The 23,848-nt window shown below is 38.4% G+C and overlaps 1 protein-coding gene across 1 annotated transcript; it reads left to right on the forward strand.

Moving 5' to 3' along the window:
* The first annotated feature begins 22,851 nt into the window (after positions 1 to 22,851).
* On the forward strand, positions 22,852 to 23,319 carry LOC149188403 (uncharacterized). Its single transcript, XM_089409943.1, has one exon. It carries the CDS (start codon positions 22,852 to 22,854, stop codon positions 23,317 to 23,319), a length of 468 nt encoding a protein of 155 aa, XP_089266069.1.
* Positions 23,320 to 23,848: the final 529 nt, after the last annotated feature.

A 23,848-nucleotide genomic window follows, 5' to 3' on the forward strand; every position in this document is an offset into this window, starting at 1 on the left:
TTATTTTTTGTTTTAGAATTCGTATGCAGGTAATTTCTATACGGGGTTAAAACCTACACTAGTTTGGGGGAAGGAGGGTGAGTGTAACTCTCTTTAGTCGTTTGGATACCATGTTTGCATCAAAAGATGTTGTTTGAATTTGGCTTTGGAGGAATTGTTGAATTTTCCTTCTTAGGGTCTGTAGGGTTCTAAGGATAGACTGGGTCATTATGCCATGACAATGTGATCACAGTCGATGAAGCACTAGGGAGCGAAGTCTGACTAGTCAGCCTCACACTGATACTCTCGCCCAAGAGCTAGCTAGTGCTTACCATGCAACAATCTCGCTAGGCACTCATGCTAAAATACAATGGCTTGAAAGGAACATTCGTAGGGATAAACATGCCTTTTTGGATTCTGATCTTCTTGATGAATTTTCTCACTAGCTCACAGACCCTAGGCATATTAGAAGAAGGAGAAACAAGTATATGAATGTTGTCACTCTTCACTAGCAGTGGAAGACTTTACTGGGGAAAGTTCTAAAGGAGAAGCATGATGATATAAATGGAATCATATCTTTTCTCAATTACCACAAATGGAATCAATGGGGAATGCAAGATAGCCTTGATAGATTGGAAGCTCATATGACCCATATGGAAACACATATTCAATGTGAATTCAAGCACCTTGTTCCCTCAGGAACCAAACTAGAAGATCCAATTCCTATGAGATCATCATATTCCTAAAATGAATCTCTATTTTGGCTTGTTTATGTTGTTTTTGTGGACCTCTAGATATTTGATGTTTTGGGCAATACAATCACTTTTGTTCGATGTAAAAAAATTGGTGTAGCACATATCGGCCAACAAACTAGTCAAAATGAAGCTGATATAGTTTTGTAGAATTGTCATCAATAATGTAATCTTTTTCTTAATAGAAAATCCTCAACTTAAAAATAATAATAATAATACTATATTAATGTTAATATTTGATTTTAAATTTTAAATCGTTATTTTTAATATACTATAATAACATTAATATCAAAACAATAATAATATTTGCAATGTGATATTAATAATCCATACCTATATTTTATTTATAATATATTTATTATTATCATATTAATAGTATATTTATTAAGATATTAAAATCATTTCTATGATTTTTATTACCATTATTAACTTATGGATTTTCTTTCTTAACCAACATCTTATCTTTTAAGTTTAATGCCTCTGTGGGATGACATTCACGATTTTTGTCGTCGTATTTTTTTTTGGTAAATTGACAAAAAATTTACATTAATCAAAAGATTTTTACAATGAGTACATGGATATCACCAGGACTAGTGAGGAAATGCAAAAAGCCCCTAACCAGAAATATTTGTAACTATCCTAAAATCATTTCTAGTCCAAAAAACTATATGAACCATCATTTATCATTATCTTATAAGACACTGCTCAGAAGGTTACAAAATGTGTTTCCAAAGAGAAGATCAAGCCTTTGAGTACAAAAACCAAAATTACAAAGGAAGAGAAAAATGACAGAAGAAACACCAAGCAGAGTAATAAGAGTTGACCATGTGTTCGGCTTGTTGATGCTTTACTGTCCACCATTAGTGCATAGTCGACACCAAAAAGAGTTGCCAAAAATGAAATCTACTGCGAAGATATAACCATTAATCATATATGACCACCAGAGAAAGGGGAGGTCCACTAGCTGGTGGAGAAATGTTAGGAGGTGAAGCATTGTCGACCAGTGGAACATCGATCACCATAGGGGTATCAGTAATGTTCTCAGAGTCAGAACTTGAATCTAACGCAACGCATTCTCCACCCTTTGCAAACGTATGAGAATGTCATCTAGACAGTACTGAATGCTCCTTATGAGGCATTTCATATCCTCCTATCCTACAAATATTATGTATTGATCCACTTGTTTATCTCGAATGACCAAACAGAATAAGGTGTACAACTGCTGGTAACCTGCAACAAAATGTAGGAAGTGCAATTTCCTTTTTCTAAATTTGTTAGGGTTAGGAATCCATTTGAATTTCTGATCACCAACTTCAGAGTCTGAGAAGTAGGCTTTGTCACCAAATTCACGAGATTCAATTTGTCAAATCTCCTTTCTAACTTCCTGAGGGATTATGTCCAACAAAGATTCCACTGAATTCCATTTGAAAAGTTGCTGCGAGATAGACCTGCTACTAGAACCTCCCCTGCAGCTTGTCATTCTATATCGAGATGGCATAGTCGCTCAGAGAAGTGCACAACTAAGACAGGGAAAACTGAATCGAAGACTAAACTGAGGAGTTTTAACCAAATTTAAGACCAAACTCATAGAGAACGGATGTGAGGAACTCCAACGGAGGAATATATCATCCCCAAAACCCACAGAGCATAGTACTGGAGAAAACCCAAACCAATGGAAAACCCCTCAATACACAAACTCAAAGGAAGTTAAGGCTACTGTCTTAAGGAAAACTAAATTGACTCGTAATTGCAATGACCCTTGACAGTCGACAAGTGCTTTTGACAAGAGGGGGAGGCGAGAAACAACAATGACAGTGGACGAGTATGCATGACAAGAGGGGGAGGCGAGACACAATAATGAGGCAATGGATGAGTGGTTTGTCTACAAACTATATATTGTGGCCATAATGAAGGAGAAGAGATGGGTGGGGACAATGTAGCAGAAGAGGATAATCTACATTATCCCAAGGCAAAGGATTATCTTGTGTAAACCAAAATTTCCTATCACACGTGAACATGAGATGATTCCACCCCAAATTAAGCTCTGTAAGCTAAAAAAATCTCCATTGCAACTTAAAGTATCCATAGTATAGTAAAACATTAAAACAAAATAAAATAAATTCTTAGGCACCAAAACCCGCATACCAAAACCAGGCAGCTGAAAGAGATACAAGGGAAGCACGACCACCAATTCAAAGACAGGACCTGAGGCTGTACTATGTAAGAATAGGATGAAAAAAATTGACTTCAAAACCTTTTGAAACAAAGGGACCTTATAACCCCAATTCCTTCCCACATATGAGTATCAATGAATGGCTATCTACGCACTCAGGACATCATGCCAAGCATGAAATGATAAATTAAAACCAAAAATCGTACAATCTTACTGACCTGGCTGCAGAGTACTATGTACAATCACCAACCTTGATATAATTGAACCCATTTATAACTAAAGAAAAAAGAGAAATAACCTTTTAGTCAAAAGACCAAAGGAAGAACAAAAAAATAAAACAAGTTTTCAATGTGCCATGCTCCTTAAGAAAAATATTTTTTTTATGAAACTCAAGGAGTCATTAATCAGTTGCAAGCATACTTCCTTCGCTCCCATGATGGACCTTGTCAAGCCATAAAGGCAAACCTACCAAAGATTATATGAACATGTACAAAGCAAATATCGTTAGTTGTGGTATCCACCTCTCGTCACCCTCGCATTGTTGAAGAGGGAACACCGCCAAAAAAGAGATTCAATTCTCGTCGTGTCAATATTCCACATATCATCTTTAGGGAGACACCTATTCATAACACACACAATGTCACATGGTTTGGGTTCAAGTTCGGGTTCGACAATGATTAGGTTTTGTTTGAGTTCGAATGTTTTGATGAGGTTCGTCATTAGGTTCGTCTATATATATTAATTTAGAATGAATAATATGATAAAATAGTAAGAAATCAACATCAGTGAACATCGAAAATGCTATCACAGACATGGAAACTGCAAGGATAAATTACAAGCTTGAGTTGCGACAGGAAGTTCTGAGTTTTGATCTATGGACTTGGTTAATGGCTATGAGGTTCAATGAGGTTCGTTGAACCTCAAATTTTTTTTAAGGTTCACCAAAATTCAAACCTCAAGGTTAAAGTTCGACGATCCTTGTGACATAGAACACACCACTTTTCCACACATTTAAATATGTGCTTAATAACACCCCATCGAGGATTTATCATAATAAATTTCATGGAAGGAAAATTATGAAATTAAAAAAATTAAAGGCTTTAATAATAATTATAGAATTAACCCTAAACAATATTTTCATATATTTTTGTTTGTATATATCTAAAGCCATAATGAAATTAAACATCAACATTTGTATAAATGTGAAGCCATAAAGAAATTCAAAATTCAAGTAAATCAGAGAGATAGATCAACATGATTCACAGCTATAATAAATTTCTTGCACACTTTTTATTTCCATTTCTGCTCCAAAAGAAGTATTACCACTTATTAAATGTACAGACCAATCAAATTTATTTCGCCCCATTTGGACAGGTAATAAAATTATCTTCAATTTATGCCACAACCATTTATAGTATTAATAAATAAAAACTGTGGCGGAATTGCTTGGAGAGTCAAAAGTGGTCGAATGAGGCAAAAAAATTCAAAAATTCAGAAATCTTGTAGAGGCAGTGTTTGAATCATGTTTTTGACAGTGGAAATAGATTCAGCGCCATCAAAAACCTCTAGAGCACCTAAAATTATGAATTTAGACTGCTTTTACTTGGATCTACAAAAATTCTTGCCAGATTTTTTCAAAATATAGCCAAAAAAGCATAATTGTTAGACTACGTCTTAATAAATTAATGTATAAAGAAAAAGAAATATATAATTTTATGCACATGCATGTATAAATGGCATTTATGTATAAATTATATTAGTAGGTCAATTCCAATTAAAATATCATTCTTAAATATAATAAATTAAGATTATATTTTAATTATTTTATATATGATATTATTAAGTTTAATATACATAGTTTTAAATTAGAATTATTTTAGGTAGATTGGTGGAATAATTGTTATTTTTTCTATCTTAATGCTTTGATAAATATTGTTGTAATGGTTTTGTGATTATAAATATTATTTTATAGGTTTCGAACTTTGTGAACTTTGTTAGGATATTCCGACACATAGGAAATAGTTAAGTATAACTTGGTCTAGTATAGAGTTAGGTAAAGTGTGTTTCTTTACTATGTACATTTTGTAACTTACAATCCGACGTTCACGATATGTAGTGATCTGACGGTTCATTCTCTCCTCGGCATTACCAACACTTGATCCGTGGCTTAACACTCGATTGGTCCATGATCTCTATATAAAGAGCATGGAGGGTCATTTGTAGGTTAACTGTTCATGAGAGAAGCTTATGTAAAATTTCATTCTTTTATTAATAAATTTCCTGAAGTGGCCACGTTGGCTCAGGCCGTGGACTGTTTCCCTCTTTGAGGGTTTTAACCACGTCAAAATACTGGTGTATTGATCTGTGATATGTGTGTGAGCGGTGTCCTTTGGTGTTTTGTCTGAGGAACTTACCCTGTAAATTCCTACATGGTATCGGAGCTATTTGAGGGCCGCGTCCGTTGGTGATCCAAATCTGAAGCCGATAGAACTGCATCCGACTGTCGTTTCCTAGATCTACTGTTTCTGACTACTTTCGGGCCGAGAGGACTACTCTATTGTGTTGGCAGCATCTATTCCAGTGAGGAACCCCTTTCGTTTCACGCGAAAAGGTTTCTGGTAGCCCTAGCTATGTCATTTTTAAGATTTGGAGGTATACCTTGTTTATTTGCAGTTTACAGTTATTTTCTCTCTGTTTATTTCAGTTTCGGTTTATTTAGCTTTTTTTATTATTGGATCTGAACCTTTCATTTCTGTGTATGCTCTTTGCCCCGCGACTCTGTGCGATCTGGGCAAATCAGAAACAGAAAGGAAGGATTTTTCTCATGCATATGCTCTTTTCCGCTGCGCCTTAGTGTGATCTCGGAAAATCAGAAACATTGAGTAAAATATTTAGTTTCCGGCTAAAGCTAACTTCGAGCCGTAAGGTTTTTTTTTTTTGTATGTCCGTGTTGGGTTTTGTGTTTTTTGTTTTGTAGGGAAAAAGAGCTTTCTCAAGCAAGCACGCAACCCAAAGCTTCAGTGACTAAAAAAAAGAACCCCCCTTTCACGCCCCCAATTCTTTTTTCATTTAATTGAGCGGGTGCGGCACCGCCTAAGTTAATAACTTGTTCACCGTTAATTAACTTTGCGAACTACGCCTTCAACAATTCATAATAAACATGAATTCATATTATTAATGTGCGGAAACCATCAACAATATAAGAATAATAATCAACTCGACAATAATATAAAAGAAGAGATCTTTTATTATATAATGAGAGTTTACAATGGTCAGGAGCCGCGCTCCACCGGCATTAATAAAATAAGAGGGCGCCCGCCCATGCAAGAGCGCACGGTGGTCTGCCACAATACACCACCGAAAATACAATAATACAACGATGCAAAGTGCGCACTAACTTGGCGTTGGGCGGGCGGGCGCACCCGTGCACGACCCGTGCCCAAGCCACAACCCAAACCCAAGTGTGACGATGTGGTGTGGGCGCCCGTGCGCACCACCGGAACCTCTACACGATCCTCGCCCGGCTCGGCGGGCTCATCCTACCGAGCTGCGGTAAAACCTGCGCCTTTCTCAAGTGCGCACACTTCTTGTGCGATGAGAAGCGACGAAAGATCGATGATGAAATGAGCTCGCAGTTCACTCCATTTATATGCATGATAAGTCGCTACTCCAACGTTGGGCCGACCTCCAAATCCTAACACAAACCCCCACCTAACGCTCACCCTCAAGGTCGGCTCGCCCGATGTATGGGTGCGCCCATGATCGGCTCGCACGTTGTCCACCCATCATATATAACCGCAAGTCTTCTCCACACTTGTGCGCACATACGATGTTGGACGCTCGCACTTTACTTAGTCGATTTTCATGAGGAGATGGAGCGCGCGCCCGTGCACAACCACAAGGCGTTACATCCTCCCCCACTGGAAATCATTGTCACCCTCGACAATCCTGCTCTTCTTCTCAACTTCCTGTCGTACTTCTCGATCTTGTTCTTCCATCTCCAAAGTGAATCCTCCGTTTCCCAGCTATCTTCCTCCAGTGCATCCTTCCATCTGCAAAGAAATTCCCGTCGCATGTGGCAACCAACTCCTGTAGTTCTGAGACTCAAAATATTCTCCAACTCTAGTCCTGGTCTGTCCACAATCCCGGCTGGTCCTCTCGTCGGTTCAACTCTCTCCGGATGGTCCGAATCAAGTCTACATCTCTTCAACTGACTCACATGAAAAACTGGGTGCTTCATGTGCATATGGCGTGGAAGCTCCAGCTCGTAAGCAACTTCCCCCACTCTCTTCTTCACTCGGAATGGTCCCTCATACTTCCGTGTCAGTTTGCTCGTCGTCCCCTTGGCTGGCTGAAACTGCTCCCCGGTAATCCTGAGAAACACCATATCTCCCACACTGAAGTGTGCCTCTCGTCTCCCACGATCAGCATACTTTTTCATCCTCCTTGCAGCATCGTGCAAGCGTAACCGTGCTAACTCCAAGGTCTCCTCCCAAGCCTTCATGAACTTCTTCGCATGAGGACTTCTCAAGAAGCCTCCCGTCACTACGGTATGCGGTGCAACCGGCATCTGCCCATTCACCAACTCAAATGGACTATACCCCGTCGCAGAACTCTTTTGAATATTGTAGCTAAACTAAGCAATATCCAAGAGTTCGGGCCAATTCTTCTGATCAGCCGTCACATAATGTCGCAAGTAGTCCTCCAGCAACGCGTTGATCCTCTTGGTCTGCCCATCTATCTGCGGATGGTAGCTCGAACTCATCAACAACTCCGTCCCGACTAGCTTGAACAATGTGGTCCAAAATCTCCCTGTAAAACGCGGATCTCTATCCGACACAATGCTCAATGGCATCCCCCAATACTTCACTATGTTCTTAAAGAACAACCCCGCAGTCCGCTCGGCTCCACAAGGTACCTTTGTAGGAACAAAGACAGCATACTTGGAAAAACGATCAACCACAACCATAATCCCATTATACCCCTGAACCTGTGGTAACTGAGTGATGAAGTCCATCGAGACACTCATCCATGGCCTCTCTGGAATCGGTAAAGGCTGCAACAGTCCTCCTTGCCTCTGAGTATCTGATTTGTCCTGCTGACAAATGATGCACGTATGTACATACTCCTCCACATCCTCCCGCATCTTTTCCCAAAAGAATCCTCTCTCCAACAATGCCAAAGAACGACGCTGCCCTGGGTGGCCAGCCCACGGAGAATCGTGGCACTCCTTCAAAAGGTGCCTCCTGAGCCCAGATGACTTTGGAACATAGAGTCGGTTTCCAAAGAACAAGAACCTGTCTCGTAGAAAGAACTTTCGTGTCTTCCCTTCCTTTATTTGCTTCACTATATTCTGCGCCAAAGTATCGGTTTCAACACTTTCCTTGATCTTATTCTACATCTCTTTTGACATCTGAACTCGACTCCTACTCCTAGCTGCCCGGTCTTCTCCTTCCAATGCTGCAAGTTGTCCCTTCCTACTAAGGGCATCTGCTACCGCATTGTGCCTTCCTGGTCTATACTCGATAGTCATGTCGAATTCTGCCAAGAAGTCCTGCCAACAAGCTTGCTTCGCAGAAAGCTTCGGTTGTGATGCAAAATAACTTGCTGCAACGTTGTCAGTCTTGACAACAAACGGCTTCCCAATCAGGTAATGCCTCCACACATGAAGACAGTGGATGATGGCAGTCATCTCCTTCTCATGAACCGGATACCTCCGTGCTCTATCCTGCAACTTCCGACTCTCATACGCCACCGGATGCCCATCCTGCATAAGAACTCCTCCTATGGCAAAATCCGAAGCATCAGTGTGCACCTCAAATGGTCTCTCAAAGTCAGGCAACTTCAGTATCGGTGTTGTAACCATCCTCTTCTTCAAGTCATCAAATGCCTCTTGACATTTGTTCGTCCAACTCCACTTCTTGTCTTTCTTTAATAAGTCTGTCAGTGCCGATGTCACCTTGGAGTACCCCTCTACAAACTTCCGTTGGTAGTTGGTCATGCCCAAAAACACCCTCATCTCATGGACATTCTTCGGTTCAACCCAGTCCTCAATCGCCTTCACCCTGCTCGGCTCCATCCGTATGTACCCTTGACTAACAATATGCCCAAGGAACGGAATCTCGGTCTGAGCGAACACACACTTAGACTTCTTCAAGAACAACTGATTTGCCCTCAGTGCCTCGAACACCATCGCCAACTGCTTCTTATGATCCTCCATGTTGTCACTGAACACCACTATATCGTCCAAGTATACTACTACGAACGAATCCAAGTATGGTCGTAGAACATCGTTCATCAAAGTGCAAAACGTAGCAGGAGCATTGCACAAACCGAATGGCATAACAAGGAACTCAAAGCTACCATACCTTGTTACTATCGCGGTCTTCTTCTCATCTCCTTCAGCTATCCGCACCTGATAATACCCATGCCTCAAGTCCAGCTTGGAAAACACTCGGGCTTTCACAAGCTTATCAAAGCAATCAGCAGCCAATGGCAAAGGATACCTGTTCCTTACCGTCTGCTTGTTCAATGCACGGTAGTCACAGCACATCCGTAACTCATTCGAATCCTTCTTCCGCTGGAACAATACCGGAGCTCCATAAGGGGACCTCGAAGGTCAAATGAAACCTGCCTCAATTAACTCCTTTAACTGTTGTTTCAATTCCTCCAACTCAGGCCCTGACAACCGATAAGGTGCTTTAGCCGGGGGTTGCTTTCCTGGCTCAAGCTCAATGCTATGGTCCACTGCACACCTTGGTGGAAGTTTCTTCGGAAGCTCATCAGGCATCAAATCCGCATACTTGGTAAGCACATCAGATATCTCAGCTGGAACAGGTGTCCCCACTCCATCACCTTCGACATCCTTGAACATCACCGCATATGTCTCCATATCTGACTCCTTCATAGCCTTCTCCAAACTTAGTGCCGAAACATGCTTCACCTTGACTTCCCTCCTTTGCCTATGAGTGGGCAAAGTCCAAGTTTGTGACTGTCCAACCAGCACCACCTCATCACAGAAGGGGACAACAATAGCCTTGTTGCCCTTCAAGAAATCTTGTCCGAGTATGATATCAAAGTCGTTCATCTCCATCACCGTGAAGTCTAACTGACCCTTCCAGTCTTTTATCTGCACAGGTACTTCGTGTACTAAACCCGCCACTTTAGCTCTAGAGTTCACTGCCTTGACTTCCATATTCGATGGGAAGATCATCAGTCCAACCTCTTTTGCCAACCGTGTTGTTATGAAGTTATGAGTGGCCCCCATGTCCACTAGAGCTTGAATGGTCTTGCCATGAACCATCAATTCCACGAAACCCAGACTGTTCATCCACGATTTCTCCATAACTCTTCCCTGTTCATCAAGCTTCTTCAACCCTGAATCAGCTTCACCTGTCATGAGCAACCCTGCTCTGATACCAACTTCACTTCGGTGAAGTTGTGTAGCAGCTTCAATATCCGGATCAGCTGCTCTGATACCACCTGTCACGCCCCCAATTCTTTTTTCGTTTAATTGAGCGGGTGCGGCACCGCCTAAGTTAATAACTTGTTCACCGTTAATTAACTTTGCGAACTACGCCTTCAACAATTCATAATAAACATGAATTCATATTATTAATGTGCGGAAACCATCAACAATATAAGAATAATAATCAACTCGACAATAATATAAAAGAAGAGATCTTTTATTATATAATGAGAGTTTACAATGGCCGGGAGCCGCGCTCCACCGGCGTTAATAAAATAAGAGGGCGCCCGCCCGTGCAAGAGCGCACGGCGGTCTGCCACAATACACCACCGAAAATACAATAATACAACAATACAAAGTGCGCACTAACTTGTTGTTGGGTGGGCGGGCGCACCCGTGCACGACCCGTGCCCAAGCCACAACCCAAACCCAAGTGTGACGATGTGGTGTGGGCGCCCGTGCGCACCACCGGAACCTCTACACGATCCTTGCCCGGTTCGGCGGGCTCATCCTACCGAGCTGCGGTAAAACCTGAGCCTTTCTCAACTACGCACACTTCTTGTGCGATGAGAAGCGACGAAAGATCGATGATGAAATGAACTCGCAGTTCACTCCATTTATATGCATGATAGGTCGCTGCTCCAACGTTGGGTCGACCTCCAAATCCTAACACAAATGCCCACCTAACGCTCGCCCTCAACGTCGGCTCGCCCGATGTATGGGTGCGCGCATGGTCGGCTCGCACGCTGTCCACCCACCATATATAACCGCAAGTCTTCTCCACACTTGCGTGCACATATGATGTTGGACGCTCGCAATTTACTTAGTCGATTTTCATGAGGAGATGGAGCACGCGCCCGTGCACAACCACAAGGCGTTACACCCCCCCTCTCTCTCTCTCTCTCTCAAAATTTTAGTTTAGCTCACTTGGTCCAAAGCTAATTTATGAGAGTAGAGGTCTTGAGTTCAAGTCTCCTTTTTGTGGGGGCGGATTTTTCATTTCCGCACATTACCGCACTTCGTTGGCATCTTCATCAACTTTTCTTCAAAAAGCCATAACTTCTTCATCCGGAAGCCGTTTTCAGAGCCGTTTTTTTTAACCAACCTAATTTTTCGAGATCTTTCCATTGGAACACTTAGTTTCAACATCTATAGCTTTAGTTTCTATTAAAATGGAAAGTCCATGCCAAGTTATTCTTGACAGCACCAACTACTTCCAATGGTGGTCCTACATTGTGGATTTACTTAGAAGTAAAGGTCTCTACAGAATATCCTCAGGCCAAGAAACCAAACTGAAAGATGAAGATAAGGCAGCTAAATGGGAAAATAGGCAAGATCAAGCACGTGGGTTGATAGAGATGTCTATTTCTCCAGATCTTAGATTTCATATTGCAGAACTTGATACTCCTGAAGAAGCAATGAAACAGATCACTAAAGTTTTTGGAATTAAAAATGAACTTAAAGCCCATCAACTTGAAAATGAGTTGCTTACATTGAACCCCAATAATTTTTCTTGCATTGAAGATTTTTTGTCCAAGTTCAAGACCCTTAGACTTCTCTTGGAAGGTGTTAAGGTTAAGAAAGAAGATAGTAGCCTTATCTACTCCATTCTTACTAAGTTGGGACCAGCCTATTCTGTGTTTGTTTCCACCTTCCATTCTACAAGAGAAGCCTTCATTTCTCAAGGACAAGCCTACAAGTCCCCTTCCTTTGATTCCTTTTTTGATTCTTTAATAAGAGAACAAGAAAAACTCTTACACCTTGGTCTTCTTCATCTTGGAAACTCTTCTAAGAAAGCGTTAGCTGCCCAGCAGCAACCAAATTCAAAGAATCCTAAGAAGTTGTATCCTAAAAGGAACCAAACAAGGGTCCTAAGCAATTTCAGCCTCAAAATGAAAAATCATTTCAACAAAATGATAAGACAAATAAAAACAAAGGGAAGAAGACTGATAGACTTTGCAACTTTTGTAATCGAGATGGCCACTTAGAATCCAAATGCTTTAAGAAGATGGAAGCCTTGGAAGCAGCAATGAAGAAGCATAATATCCATTTGGAGCACTCTTCAACTTCAACTTCATTTTCAGGAATGGCACTTTCTGCATGTGGTTGTCAAGCATCTCGGTCTGGCTATGCACTAAATGTATCTTCTTCTTCTCATTCTCATGAGTGGCTCATTGATTCTGGAGCTTCTTATCACATGGCCAAAAACAAAGCCATGTTTTCTTCTTTAAATGATTGTAACACCAAAAATATATATGTTGGTGATGATAGATCTCTTAGTGTTGTAGGGACTGGAACTCTTCATATAGACAATGGTCAATTTAATGATGTATTATGTGTTCCAACCTTATCCTGCAACCTTCTATCTGTATATCAGATAACTCATTTAGGTGAAGGTAAAATCGTTGAATTTTCACCTCACGATGTTGTAATTAAGGACCTAAGAGATCCTAGACAGATTTTAGCTACTGGCATTGCTGATGATTCTACAAGGTTGTATAAGTTTCACAACTTTGGGTCATCAAATCTTCCCTCAGTATTTGTTGCTCATAACGATGAAGTGAGCAAACTTTGGCATGAGCGATTTGGTCACTTAAACTATCGCTCCCTTCATAATCTATGTAAAGAAAATATGGTGACAGGTCTTCCAATGGTATCTTGCAGAGATGGTGTTTGTTCCGGATGTGTACTCGGAAAACATCATCGGGATAGTTTTGAAAAACGTGCCTCTTGGCACGCCTCAGCCCCTTTACAGCTCGTGCATAGTGATTTGTGTGGTCCACTTCCAGTTGTTTCATTCTCTGGCTACAAGTATTTCTTAACTTTCATTGATGATTTCTCCAGACGCACTTGGGTATACTTCTTAAAACTCAAGAGTGAAGTATTTAACATGTTCTTGGCCTTTAAGGCCTTTGTTGAAAAACAATCTGGACATCAAATTCTTAAGCTAAGATCTGATAATGGCGGAGAATATGTTAACAACAAATTCATCAACTTTTGCACTGAGAATGGAATTCAAATGCAACATAATGTTCCATATACTCCACAACAAAATGGTGTAGCTGAAAGGAAGAATCGCACCTTAAAGGAAATGGCTAATTGTATGCTTCAATCTAAAGGACTTAGTCTTAATTATTGGGCAGAAGCAATTAACTGTGCAAATTACATAATAAATTGCACTCCTACTAAGGTTTTAAATAATATCACTCCAGAAGAAGCATGGAGCTCAACTAAACTAGATGTAATTCACTTTCGTGTTTTTGGAAGTGAAGCATGGGCCCATATTCCAAATGAGAAACAAAAAGCTTTAGAACCTAAGAGTGAAAAATCTATTTTTGTTGGATATTCTGAAGATGTCAAAGGATATAGACTTATTCCACTTAAGTCCAAAAATGTTATCATTAGAAGAGATGTAAAGTTTGCTGAAAATATATCGGCCTACGAGCCTAGTTCGGTGGATGTGCCACCTCTCCCTATCTCTTCTACTTTTGAAAATATTTCTTCTTCAGATGATGAAAGCGAGGATGAAAATCCTCCCCCACCTTCTCAGGATCCTCCTTCAGCTCCTCAGCTTCCAAAATGGGTCCGTGCTACTCGGGATGCAGCAGGTGATCTTGCCAGTGATCCTACAGATCAGCGACGTACACGTTCTCAGTTTGATAGAGCCTCTTCTTTACTGGCTCAAGCTTCAGTGAATTATGATCCTGACACCTTTGCAGAAGCTTTAGGCCATCCAGATTGGGAAGCAGATATGAATGAAGAATATCATTCATTATTGGAAAATGATACATGGGATCTTGTTCCTCTACCAAAGGGACGAAAACTTGTTAGATGCAAATGGGTTTACAGAACCAAGTATGGACCAGATGGGAAAGTTGATAAACATAAAGCTCGTCTTGTTGCTAAGGGTTTTTCACAAGTTGAAGGCATTGACTACACTAAAACCTCTCCCCCGTTGCCAAAATGAATTCTATCCGCCTTGTTCTTTCCCTTGCTACCTCTTTCAAATGGGAAGTCCATCAGATGGATGTTAAATCTGCCTTCTTGCATGGGGACTTGCATGAAGAAATCTATATGGAACAACCTATTGGCTTTATACAAACAGACTCCAGCCTTGTATGTCCGCTTAAGAAATAGGGTTATGGTCTCAAGCAAGCTCCTCAAGCTTGGTATGCCAAATGGATAACTTTCTTTTAGAAAATGGCTTTTCTAGGTGTCATTCTGACAATAATATCTACACCAAGAAAGTGGGCAAGTCTCTTATCATTCTTGTTCTTTATGTTGATGATCTTATCCTAACTGGTAGTGATCCCAACCTTATAAACCATGTGAAGTCTAGCCTTAAAAGGAAGTCTGAAATGACAGAGTTAGGACACTTACATTATTTTCTTGGTCTTCAAGTCTTGCAATCCAAGGAGGGTATTTCCCTTTCCCAGTCCAAGTATGCATGTGATATTCTACACCATTTTCACATGGAAGACTGTAAGCCAGCCCCTTCTCCCTTTTAGTCTGGAGTCAAACTTTCAGTCACTTGTACTTCTCCTGAAGTTGATGCTACCTTATACCGTCAACTTGTAGGAAAACTTTTGTATCTAACCCATACTCGTCCTGACCTTTCCTTTGCTATTGGCCTTGTTGCTTGGTTTATGCAAAACCCACATGAAAGTCATTGGAAAGCAGCTAAAAGAATACTTCGTTATGTTCGAGGTACAATTTAGTTTGGGATTCATTACAGTGCCGAAGCAGCTCCTCTATTGGTTGGTTTCACTGATTCCGATTGGGCTGGTGACCCTGATGATCGGAAGTCTACTGCAGGTTATGTGTTCACTCTTGGTTCAGGACCTATTACATGGGCTTGCAAGAAACAAGGTGCCATTTCTCTTTCTTCAGCAGAAGCAGAGTATCGTGGTGCTGTAGAAGCCAATAAGGAAGCCTTGTGGCTTCGTCAGATCCTGTCAGAGTTTGGCTTTCAACAGCAACATCCGACTACACTTTGGTGTGATAATCAAAGTGTCATTCAACTATGCAAAGATCCAGTCCAACATCAGCGCAGCAAACACATTGAACTGCACATGCACTTCATCAGAAAGCTCATTCATGACCATGTTCTTGAAGTGCAATATTGTTCAACATATGATCAAGTTGCAGACATCTTTACAAAGGCTCTCACAGAGGCGAAGTTTGCTAAACTTCGATTTATGGTTGGATTTCAGGAAGTTGTCACTAAGGGGGGATAGGCTCTAGTGCCTCCTTCCTTCTCCTATTGTGTCATATTTGTAAATCCTTCAATCCTATCCCAAGTTGTTCTTAAGGGGGGATGTTAGGATATTCCGACACATAGGAAATAGTTAAGTATAACTTGGTCTAGTATAGAGTTAGGTAAAGTGTGTTTCTTTACTATGTACATTTTGTAACTTACAATCCGACGTTCACGATATTTAGTGATCCGATGGTTCATTCTCTCCTCGGTATTACCAACACTTGATCCGTGGCTTATCACCCGATTGGTCCATGATCTCTATTTAAAGAGCATGGAGGGTCATTTGTAGGTTAACTGTTCATGAGAGAAGCTTATGTAAAATTTCATTCTTTTATTAATAAATTACCTGAAGTGGCCGCGTTGGCTCACGTCGTGAACTGTTTCCCTCTTTGAGGGTTTTAACCACGTCAAAATACTGGTGTATTGATCTATGATCTGTGTGTGAGCAGTGTCCTTTGCTGTTCTGTCTGAGGAACTTACCATGTAAATTCCTACAAACTTTAAAGTGAATATACTTGTGAGCTAACATGATACCAACAACATCACTCTAGTCCTCTAAAAGAGATACATAACTTATTTATTTGATTTGTAATATAATGTTATTCTTATATAAATAATTAAATTTTATTAGATAAAAAAAAAAAAAAACAAAACAAAACAAAACAAAATTATAATCGTTTAAAGTGCCTTCTAATGTAAAAAAAAAAAAAAAAAAAAGGTATTAATTTTTTATGCAATAAAATAAATTAATAAAGTGGTTATATGATTCTACGCATATATTATGTAAATGGCATGAAAATTATAGTATAATTTATTTATTTAATTTGTAATATAATGTTATTATTGTCGAGGTAATAACGTTTTATTATATTATTATAATATTATTCTTGTATAGGTAATTATCTTTTATTAAATTAATAATATAAGATATAATTACAATTTTTTTTTGGAGTGTTTCTAATTTGTGATTAACATAATTTAAATTTAATTTTTCCATGCAATAAAATAAATCGATAAAGTGGTTATGGGATTCTGCAGCATATATTATATAACTAGCATTAAAAAATTGTCATGTCAAAGTCTTGGGAGGAAGATGTTAAAGAAAAATAAGTTTTAAATTACTTTAATAATAACACTTAAGTTTTTAAAATTGAATAATGATATTCATAAGGATATCAAAGAAGATATTGAGTTATTATTGTGATTCAAAAAAATATTGAGTTACCATTGTGCTTCAAAATTAAATAATGATCTCTATAAAGATATCAAAGAAGATATTAAGTTACCATTGTGTAAAGAAGGTTATGAACACATTACTTTCCATGAGATTTAACTAGAATTCATAATTTAAATACTTAATAAGGTTTAATAAGGCCATTGAAAAGAGCTGCCAAAAATGAAATCTATTGTGAAGATACAACCATTAATCAAAGATGACCACCAGAGAAAGGGGAGGTCCATTAGCTGGTGGAGCAATGTTAAGAGGTGAAGCAATGTCGACCGGTGGAACATCAATCACCGCAAGGGTATCAGTAATATTTTCAGAGTCAGAACATGAATCTCACACAACACATTCTCCACCCTTTGTAGGCGTATGAGAATGTCTTCCAAACAGTATCGAATGCTCCTTAGGAGGCATTTCATATCCTCCTGGCCTGTAAATATTATGTAATGATCCACTTGTTTATCTCAGATGACCAAATGGAATAGGGTGTCCAATTGCTGGTAATTGGCAACAAAATGTAGGAAGTGCAATTTCCTTTTTCTAAATTTGTTAGGGTCGGGAATCCATTTGAGTTTCTGATCACCAACTTCAGAGTCTGAGAAGTAGGCATTGTCACCAAATTCACGAGATTCAATTTGTCGAATCTCCTTCCTAACTTCCAAAGGGATTATGTCCAACAATGTTTCCATTGAGTTCCATCTGAAGAGTCGCTGAGAGATAAACCTGCTACTAGAACCTCCCCTGCGGCTTGCCATTCTCTGTTGAGATGGCCTAGTCGCTCGAAGAAGTGCACAACTAAGATAGGGAAAATTGACTCAAAGACTAAACTAAGGACTTTTAACCAAATTGAAGACCAGACTCATAGAAAACGGATGTGAGGAACTTCGACGGAGGAATATATCATCCCCAAAGCCCACAGAGCACAGTACTGGAGAAAACCCAAACCAACTGAAAACCCCCCTATACACAAACTCAAAGGGAGTTAAGACTATTGCCACAAGGAAAACTAAACTGACTCGCAATTGCAATGACCCTTGACAATCGGCAAGTGCTTTTGTCAAGAGGGGGAGGCGAGAAACAACAATGAGACAGTGGACGAGTATGCGTGACAAGAGGGGGAGGCAAGAAACAATAATGAGGCAATGGACGAGTGGTTTGTCTACAAACCATATATTGTGGCCATAATGAAGGAGAAGAGATGGGTGGGGACAATGTAGCAAGAGAGGATAATCTACATTATATCAAGGCAAAGGATTATCCTGTGTAAACCAAAATTTCCTATCACACATGAACATGAGATGATTCCACCCCTACTTAAGCTATGTAAGCCAAAAAAATCCCCATTATGACTTCAAGTATCCATAGTATAGTAAAACATTAAAACAAAATAAAAAAAAATTCCTAGGCACTAGAACCCGCATACCAAAACCAGGGCGCTAAAAGAGATACAAGGGAAACACGACCACCAATTCGGAAAAAAGCCCTGAAGCTACACTATGTAAAAATAAGATGAAAAAAATTAACTTCAAAACCTTTTGAAACAAAGGGACTCAATAAATGGCTATCTACACACAAGACGTTGTGCCAAACATGAAATGATAGATTGAAACCAAAGACCATACCATCTTACTAACCTGGCTGCAGAGTACTACTACGTACAATCACCAACCTTAATATAATCGAGCCAGAAATAACCTTTGGTCAAAGGACCATTACTCTACGAGAAAAAAAACAAAAATAAAACAAGTGTTCAATGTAGCACACTCCTTCAGAAAAACAGTTTTTATGAAACTCGCGGATTCATTAATGAGTCGCGAGCATGCTTCCTTCGCTCCCATGATGGACCTTGTTAGAGCCATCAAGGCAAACCTACCAAAGACTATATGAGCATGCACAAAGCAAAGCAAATATCGTAAGTTGTGATATCCACCTCTCGTCACCCTCGCATGGTTGAAGAGGGAACACCGCCAAAAAAGGAGATTCAATTCTCGTCGGGTCAATCTTCCACGTATCATCTTCGGAGAGACACCTATTCATAACACACCACGTTTCCACACACATTTAAATATGTGCTTAATAACACCCCATCAAGGATTTAGTAAATTTCATGGAAGTAAAATTATGAAATTAAAAAAATTAAAGGCTTTAATAATAATTATAGAATTAACCTTAAACAATATTTTCATATGTTTATGTTTGTATATATTCAAAATTCAAAATTCAAGTAGATGAGAGAGATAGATCAACATGATTCATAGCTATAATAAAATTCTTGCACACTTTTTATTTCCATTTCTGCTACGAAAGAAGCAATACCACTTATTAAATGTACGGACCAATCAAATTTATTTCGCCCCATTTGGACGGGCAATAAAACCATCTTCAATTTATGCCAAAACTATTTATAGTATTAATAAATGGAGTCTTTTATGGAAATGGAGGAATTGGAAGAATTGCTTGTTCGGTTAAAAGTGGTTGGAATTTGGGCAAAAAAATTCAAAATTTTTTGTAAAGGCAGTGTTTGAATCATGTTTTTGAAGGTGGAAATAGATTTAGCACCATCAAAAAAGTCTAAGGTGCTTAAAATTATGAATTTAGATAGCTTTTACTTGGACTTACAAAAATCCGTGCCAGTTTTTTTCAAAATATAGCTCGAATTTCCATAACTTTCAAGGCAAAAAAGCATAATTGTTAGACTACCTCTTAATAAATTAATGTATAAGAAAAAGGAACTATATAATTTTATACACATTCATTCATAATGCATATATAAATGATATTAGTAGGTTAATTGCAATTAAAATATTATTCTTAAATATAATAAATTAGGATTATATTTTAATTATTTTATATATGATATTATTAAGTTTAATATATATAGTTTTAAATTAGAATTATTTTAGGTAGATTGGTGGAATAATTGTTATTTTTTCTATCTTAATGTTTTGATAAATATTGTTGTAATGGTTTCGTGCTTATAAATATTATTTTATAGGCTTCGAACCTTGTGAAAATGAATATACTTGTGAGCTAACATGATACCAACAACTTCACTCTAACTCTCTAAAAAAGATATGTAAGTTATTTATTTAATTTATAATATAACGTTATTCTTATATAAATAATTAAGTTTTATTAAATTAAATAAAAAAAACATGATTATAATCTTTTAAAGTAACTTTTTATGTTTAAAAAAAAAAAACTTATGTTAAAAATAAATAAATTAAATATTATTTTTTTATGAAATAAAATAAATTAATAAAGTGGTTATGGGATTCTACCCATATATATTATGTAAATGGCATGAAAATTATAGTATAACTTATTTATTTAATTTGTAATATAATTTTATTCTCGCTGAGGTAATTTGGTTTTATTATAATGTTAGTCTTGTATAGATAATTATGTCTTATTAAAATAATAATATAAGATATAGTGAGCTAATTAGATTTTGTTATATTATTATAATGTTATAATGTTATTCTTGTATAGATAATTATGTTTTATTAAAATAATAATATAAGATATAGTGAGGTAATTAGATTTTGTTACATTATTATAATGTTATTTATGTTTTATTAAAATAATAATATAAGATATAGCTACAATTTTTTTGGAGTGTCTCAAATTTGTGATTAACATAATTTAAATTAATTTTTGTCTTTTTATGTTAAAAAATAAAATAAGTATTAATTTTTTTATGAAATAAAATAAATTAATAAAGTGGTTATGGGATTTTAGAGCATATACTATGTAAATGGCATGAAAACTATAGTATAACTTATAATGTTATTCTTGTATAGATAATTATGTTTTATTAAAATAATAATATAAGATATAGTGAGGTAATTAGATTTTGTTATATTATTATAATGTTATTCTTGTATAGATAATTATGTTTTATTAAAATAATAATATAAGATATAGCTACAATTTTTTTTGGAGTGTCTCAAATTTGTGATTAACATAATTTAAATTAATTTTTGTCTTTTTATATTAAAAAATAAAATAAGTATTAATTTTTTATGAAATAAAATAAATTAATAAAGTGGTTATGGGATTTTAGAGCATATATTATGTAAATGGCATGAAAACTATAGTATAACTTATATATTATGTAAATGGAATGAAAACTATAATATAACTTATATATTATGTAAATGGCATGAAAACTATAGTATAACTTATTTATTTAATTTGTAATATAATTTTAGTCTTGCTGAGGTAATTAGGTTTTATTATATTGTTATAATGTTATTCTTGTATAGATAATTATGTTTTATTAAAATAATAATATAAAATATAGCTACAATTTTTTTTAGAGTGTCTCAAATTTGTAATTAACATAATTTAAATTTAATTTTTCTATGGAATAAAATAAATTGATAAAGTGGTTATAGGATTGTACACATATGTTATGTAAATGGCATGAAAATTATAGTATAACTTATTTATTTAATTTGTAATATAATGTTTTTCTTGCGGAGGTATTTAGGTTTTATTATATTATTATAATGTTATTCTTGTATAGGTAATTATGTTTTATTAAAATAATAATATAAGATAGAGCTACAATTTTTTTTCTGGAGTGTCTCTAATTTGTGATTAACATAATTTAAATTTAATTTTTCTATGAAATAAAGTAAATTGATAAAGTGGTTGTACGATTCTGGGGCTTATATTATGTAAGAGCATGAAAAAATTGTCATGTCAAAGTTCTTGGGAGGAAAATGTTAAAAAAAAATAAAAATTACTTTAATAATAATGCTTAAGTCTTTAAAATTAAATAAGGATATTTATAAGGATATCAAAGAAGATATTGAGTCATCATTGTGTTTCAAAAAAAGATATTAAGTTACCACTGTATTTCAAAATTAAATAATGATATCTATAAAGATATCAAAGAAGATATTAATTTATCATTGTGTAAAGAAAGTTATGAACACATTACTTTCCATGAGATTTAATTAGAATTCATAATTTAAATACTTAATAAAGCTTGTAGTAATTTTTTGAACGAAATATAAGTTTATAACGTTGAAAAAGTTTACTATGATTCCATAAAGAAAATAATAATGTATATGGTATATTAAGGAGAGGACATTCCTGAGGGGCATGATGGCTCTGCAGCGTGATGGCAAGTACGGCTGACCAGGCGTGGAGACAGTTCCGAGCGGCCGATGGCAGACGCAAGGATACCCACGTAGCATGGTCCCAGGGCTACGATTATCCCCCTTTTACCATGCTCTCTCTTGGCCTGTGAGGGTTTACTGTGTATTACAGCGTCGGACTTACCTTTACCACACATCCTCCGTTTAGGGTTGTCGTCCCTCTCGCTTTCACATCTCCAACCTCGACGGTTATAGGCAGCTAGTGCTTGGTCCCCCCTCAACAACAATGGACCTCGAGATGGTCGACTACTTGGAGGACCCGTTGCCGGAAGGATCCGTCTGGTCATCGCCGCATCCTGAAGGGGTTGACCACATTCCATTCAACAGGGAGTTAAATGAGGCCATAGCTGACCTGCCTCCGATCACTGAGTTGTTTAGCCGTCTGGTCATCCTACCGAATGTGTCTCCTACCTGGTCGTCCCTCTCTACCCCGCCGAATTCCCCGTCCTCGTTAGGGTTTGTTACGGGCTGCCTAAACCCTAACCTCCCGGAGTCTTGGGCTGACCCTCCTTACATCCCCCTACCTAGCGGTCCCTCCTCTGTACTACATTGTTCGTCAGCTCCCTCGGGTTCAGTGCCTTCGTCCTCGTCTCCCAGTCCTGAACCTCTCCTTGGTAGCCCTATTGGTCCCCCAGATCCCTATGGCGTACCTAACCCTCCCCCTCCCCCCAGCACTGAGGTTCACACAGGCCCCGGAGTAAACTTTGACGCAAGGATTCCAATACCGAAGGAAGCAAGGCCCTAGAAAAAGGCCAAGTGCTTCAGATCGAAGATAGACGACATTTTCCTAAGGTTGGAGGAAGACATTCAGTTGGCAGACTCCATGGACATCGCGGACAGGGTCCTGGTTGGTAGGATTCGTGGTCGGAACTATACAGCAGAAAGACTCAAGGCCTGGGTGTCCGAGGTTTGGGGCCACCGACTAGCAGACTTGCCCATGGTGCAGACATTCGTGCGGGGTTGGTTCACCTTCAGGTTTGCACGACCAGATCACACGAATTGGGTGTTATCCTCATACTGGAATTTTGACCAAGCCCTGGTTCATTTGAAGCGATGGTCGCCTCTATTCGATCCGGAATCCGAACAGCTGGGGATTGGACCTATCTGGGTTAGGCTACCAGGGATCCCCCCTCATTTCTGGTCGGAGGAGATTTTTAAGAGAATAGGGAACTCGCTCGGATTGTACATGGGCTCGGACAAATCCTACCTCATCACAGGAAAGATGGCATATGCTCGCATCTTGGTTCATATGGATACGCGAGGGGGACTGCAAGAGTTTATCACCATCTAGTGGAGGAATTTTACCAGAAAGAAAATCTTGGATTATGAAGGTGTGCCCTACAGGTGCCATCACTGCCACAAGGTCGGCCATGTATATAGGGATTGTCCCCTAAACACCAACCGGGCTCTGAGGCCAAGGGAAACTGAGCAGCAAAATGAGACCCCTTCGGAGCCTGCTCAGCAAGCACATAAGACAGTGGAACAGCCGGAACATGGAGCAGCTGATACAACTGAAGACGCAGATCCGGGACCCAGAAAGAAGCGGGGGAAAGCTCCACTTAGGCCACCCTCTTCGGCGTTGACAAGAGCTTGAGCGGCTTCAGGGGAGACTCTTTCCGTGGGTACAACTCTTTCTAACTCCCCTTCTGTTATCTCTGTTTGTCGAAATCTTGATGTATCTGCATTGCACTCACATGCATTTTCTTCCCACCCTATGGGCGACGTGATGGCACCGCTATCCCCTCCCTCATCCTCCTCCCCGCCCCCCTCCCCCCCACTATTTCCCCTCCCCAATACTCTCTGCCCTATTCCGACTCCTC

Source organism: Pinus tabuliformis, chromosome 3_1 (genome assembly GCF_031772625.1).
Source record: "Pinus tabuliformis cultivar Carrire ecotype Pingquan chromosome 3_1, CPIR1, whole genome shotgun sequence".
Lineage (NCBI taxonomy): Eukaryota > Viridiplantae > Streptophyta > Pinopsida > Pinales > Pinaceae > Pinus > Pinus tabuliformis.

Bases quoted from the DNA above. Each gene is read 5' to 3' on its own strand.
- LOC149188403 (XM_089409943.1), top strand. From the start codon at position 22,852: ATGGACATCGCGGACAGGGTCCTGGTTGGTAGGATTCGTGGTCGGAAC.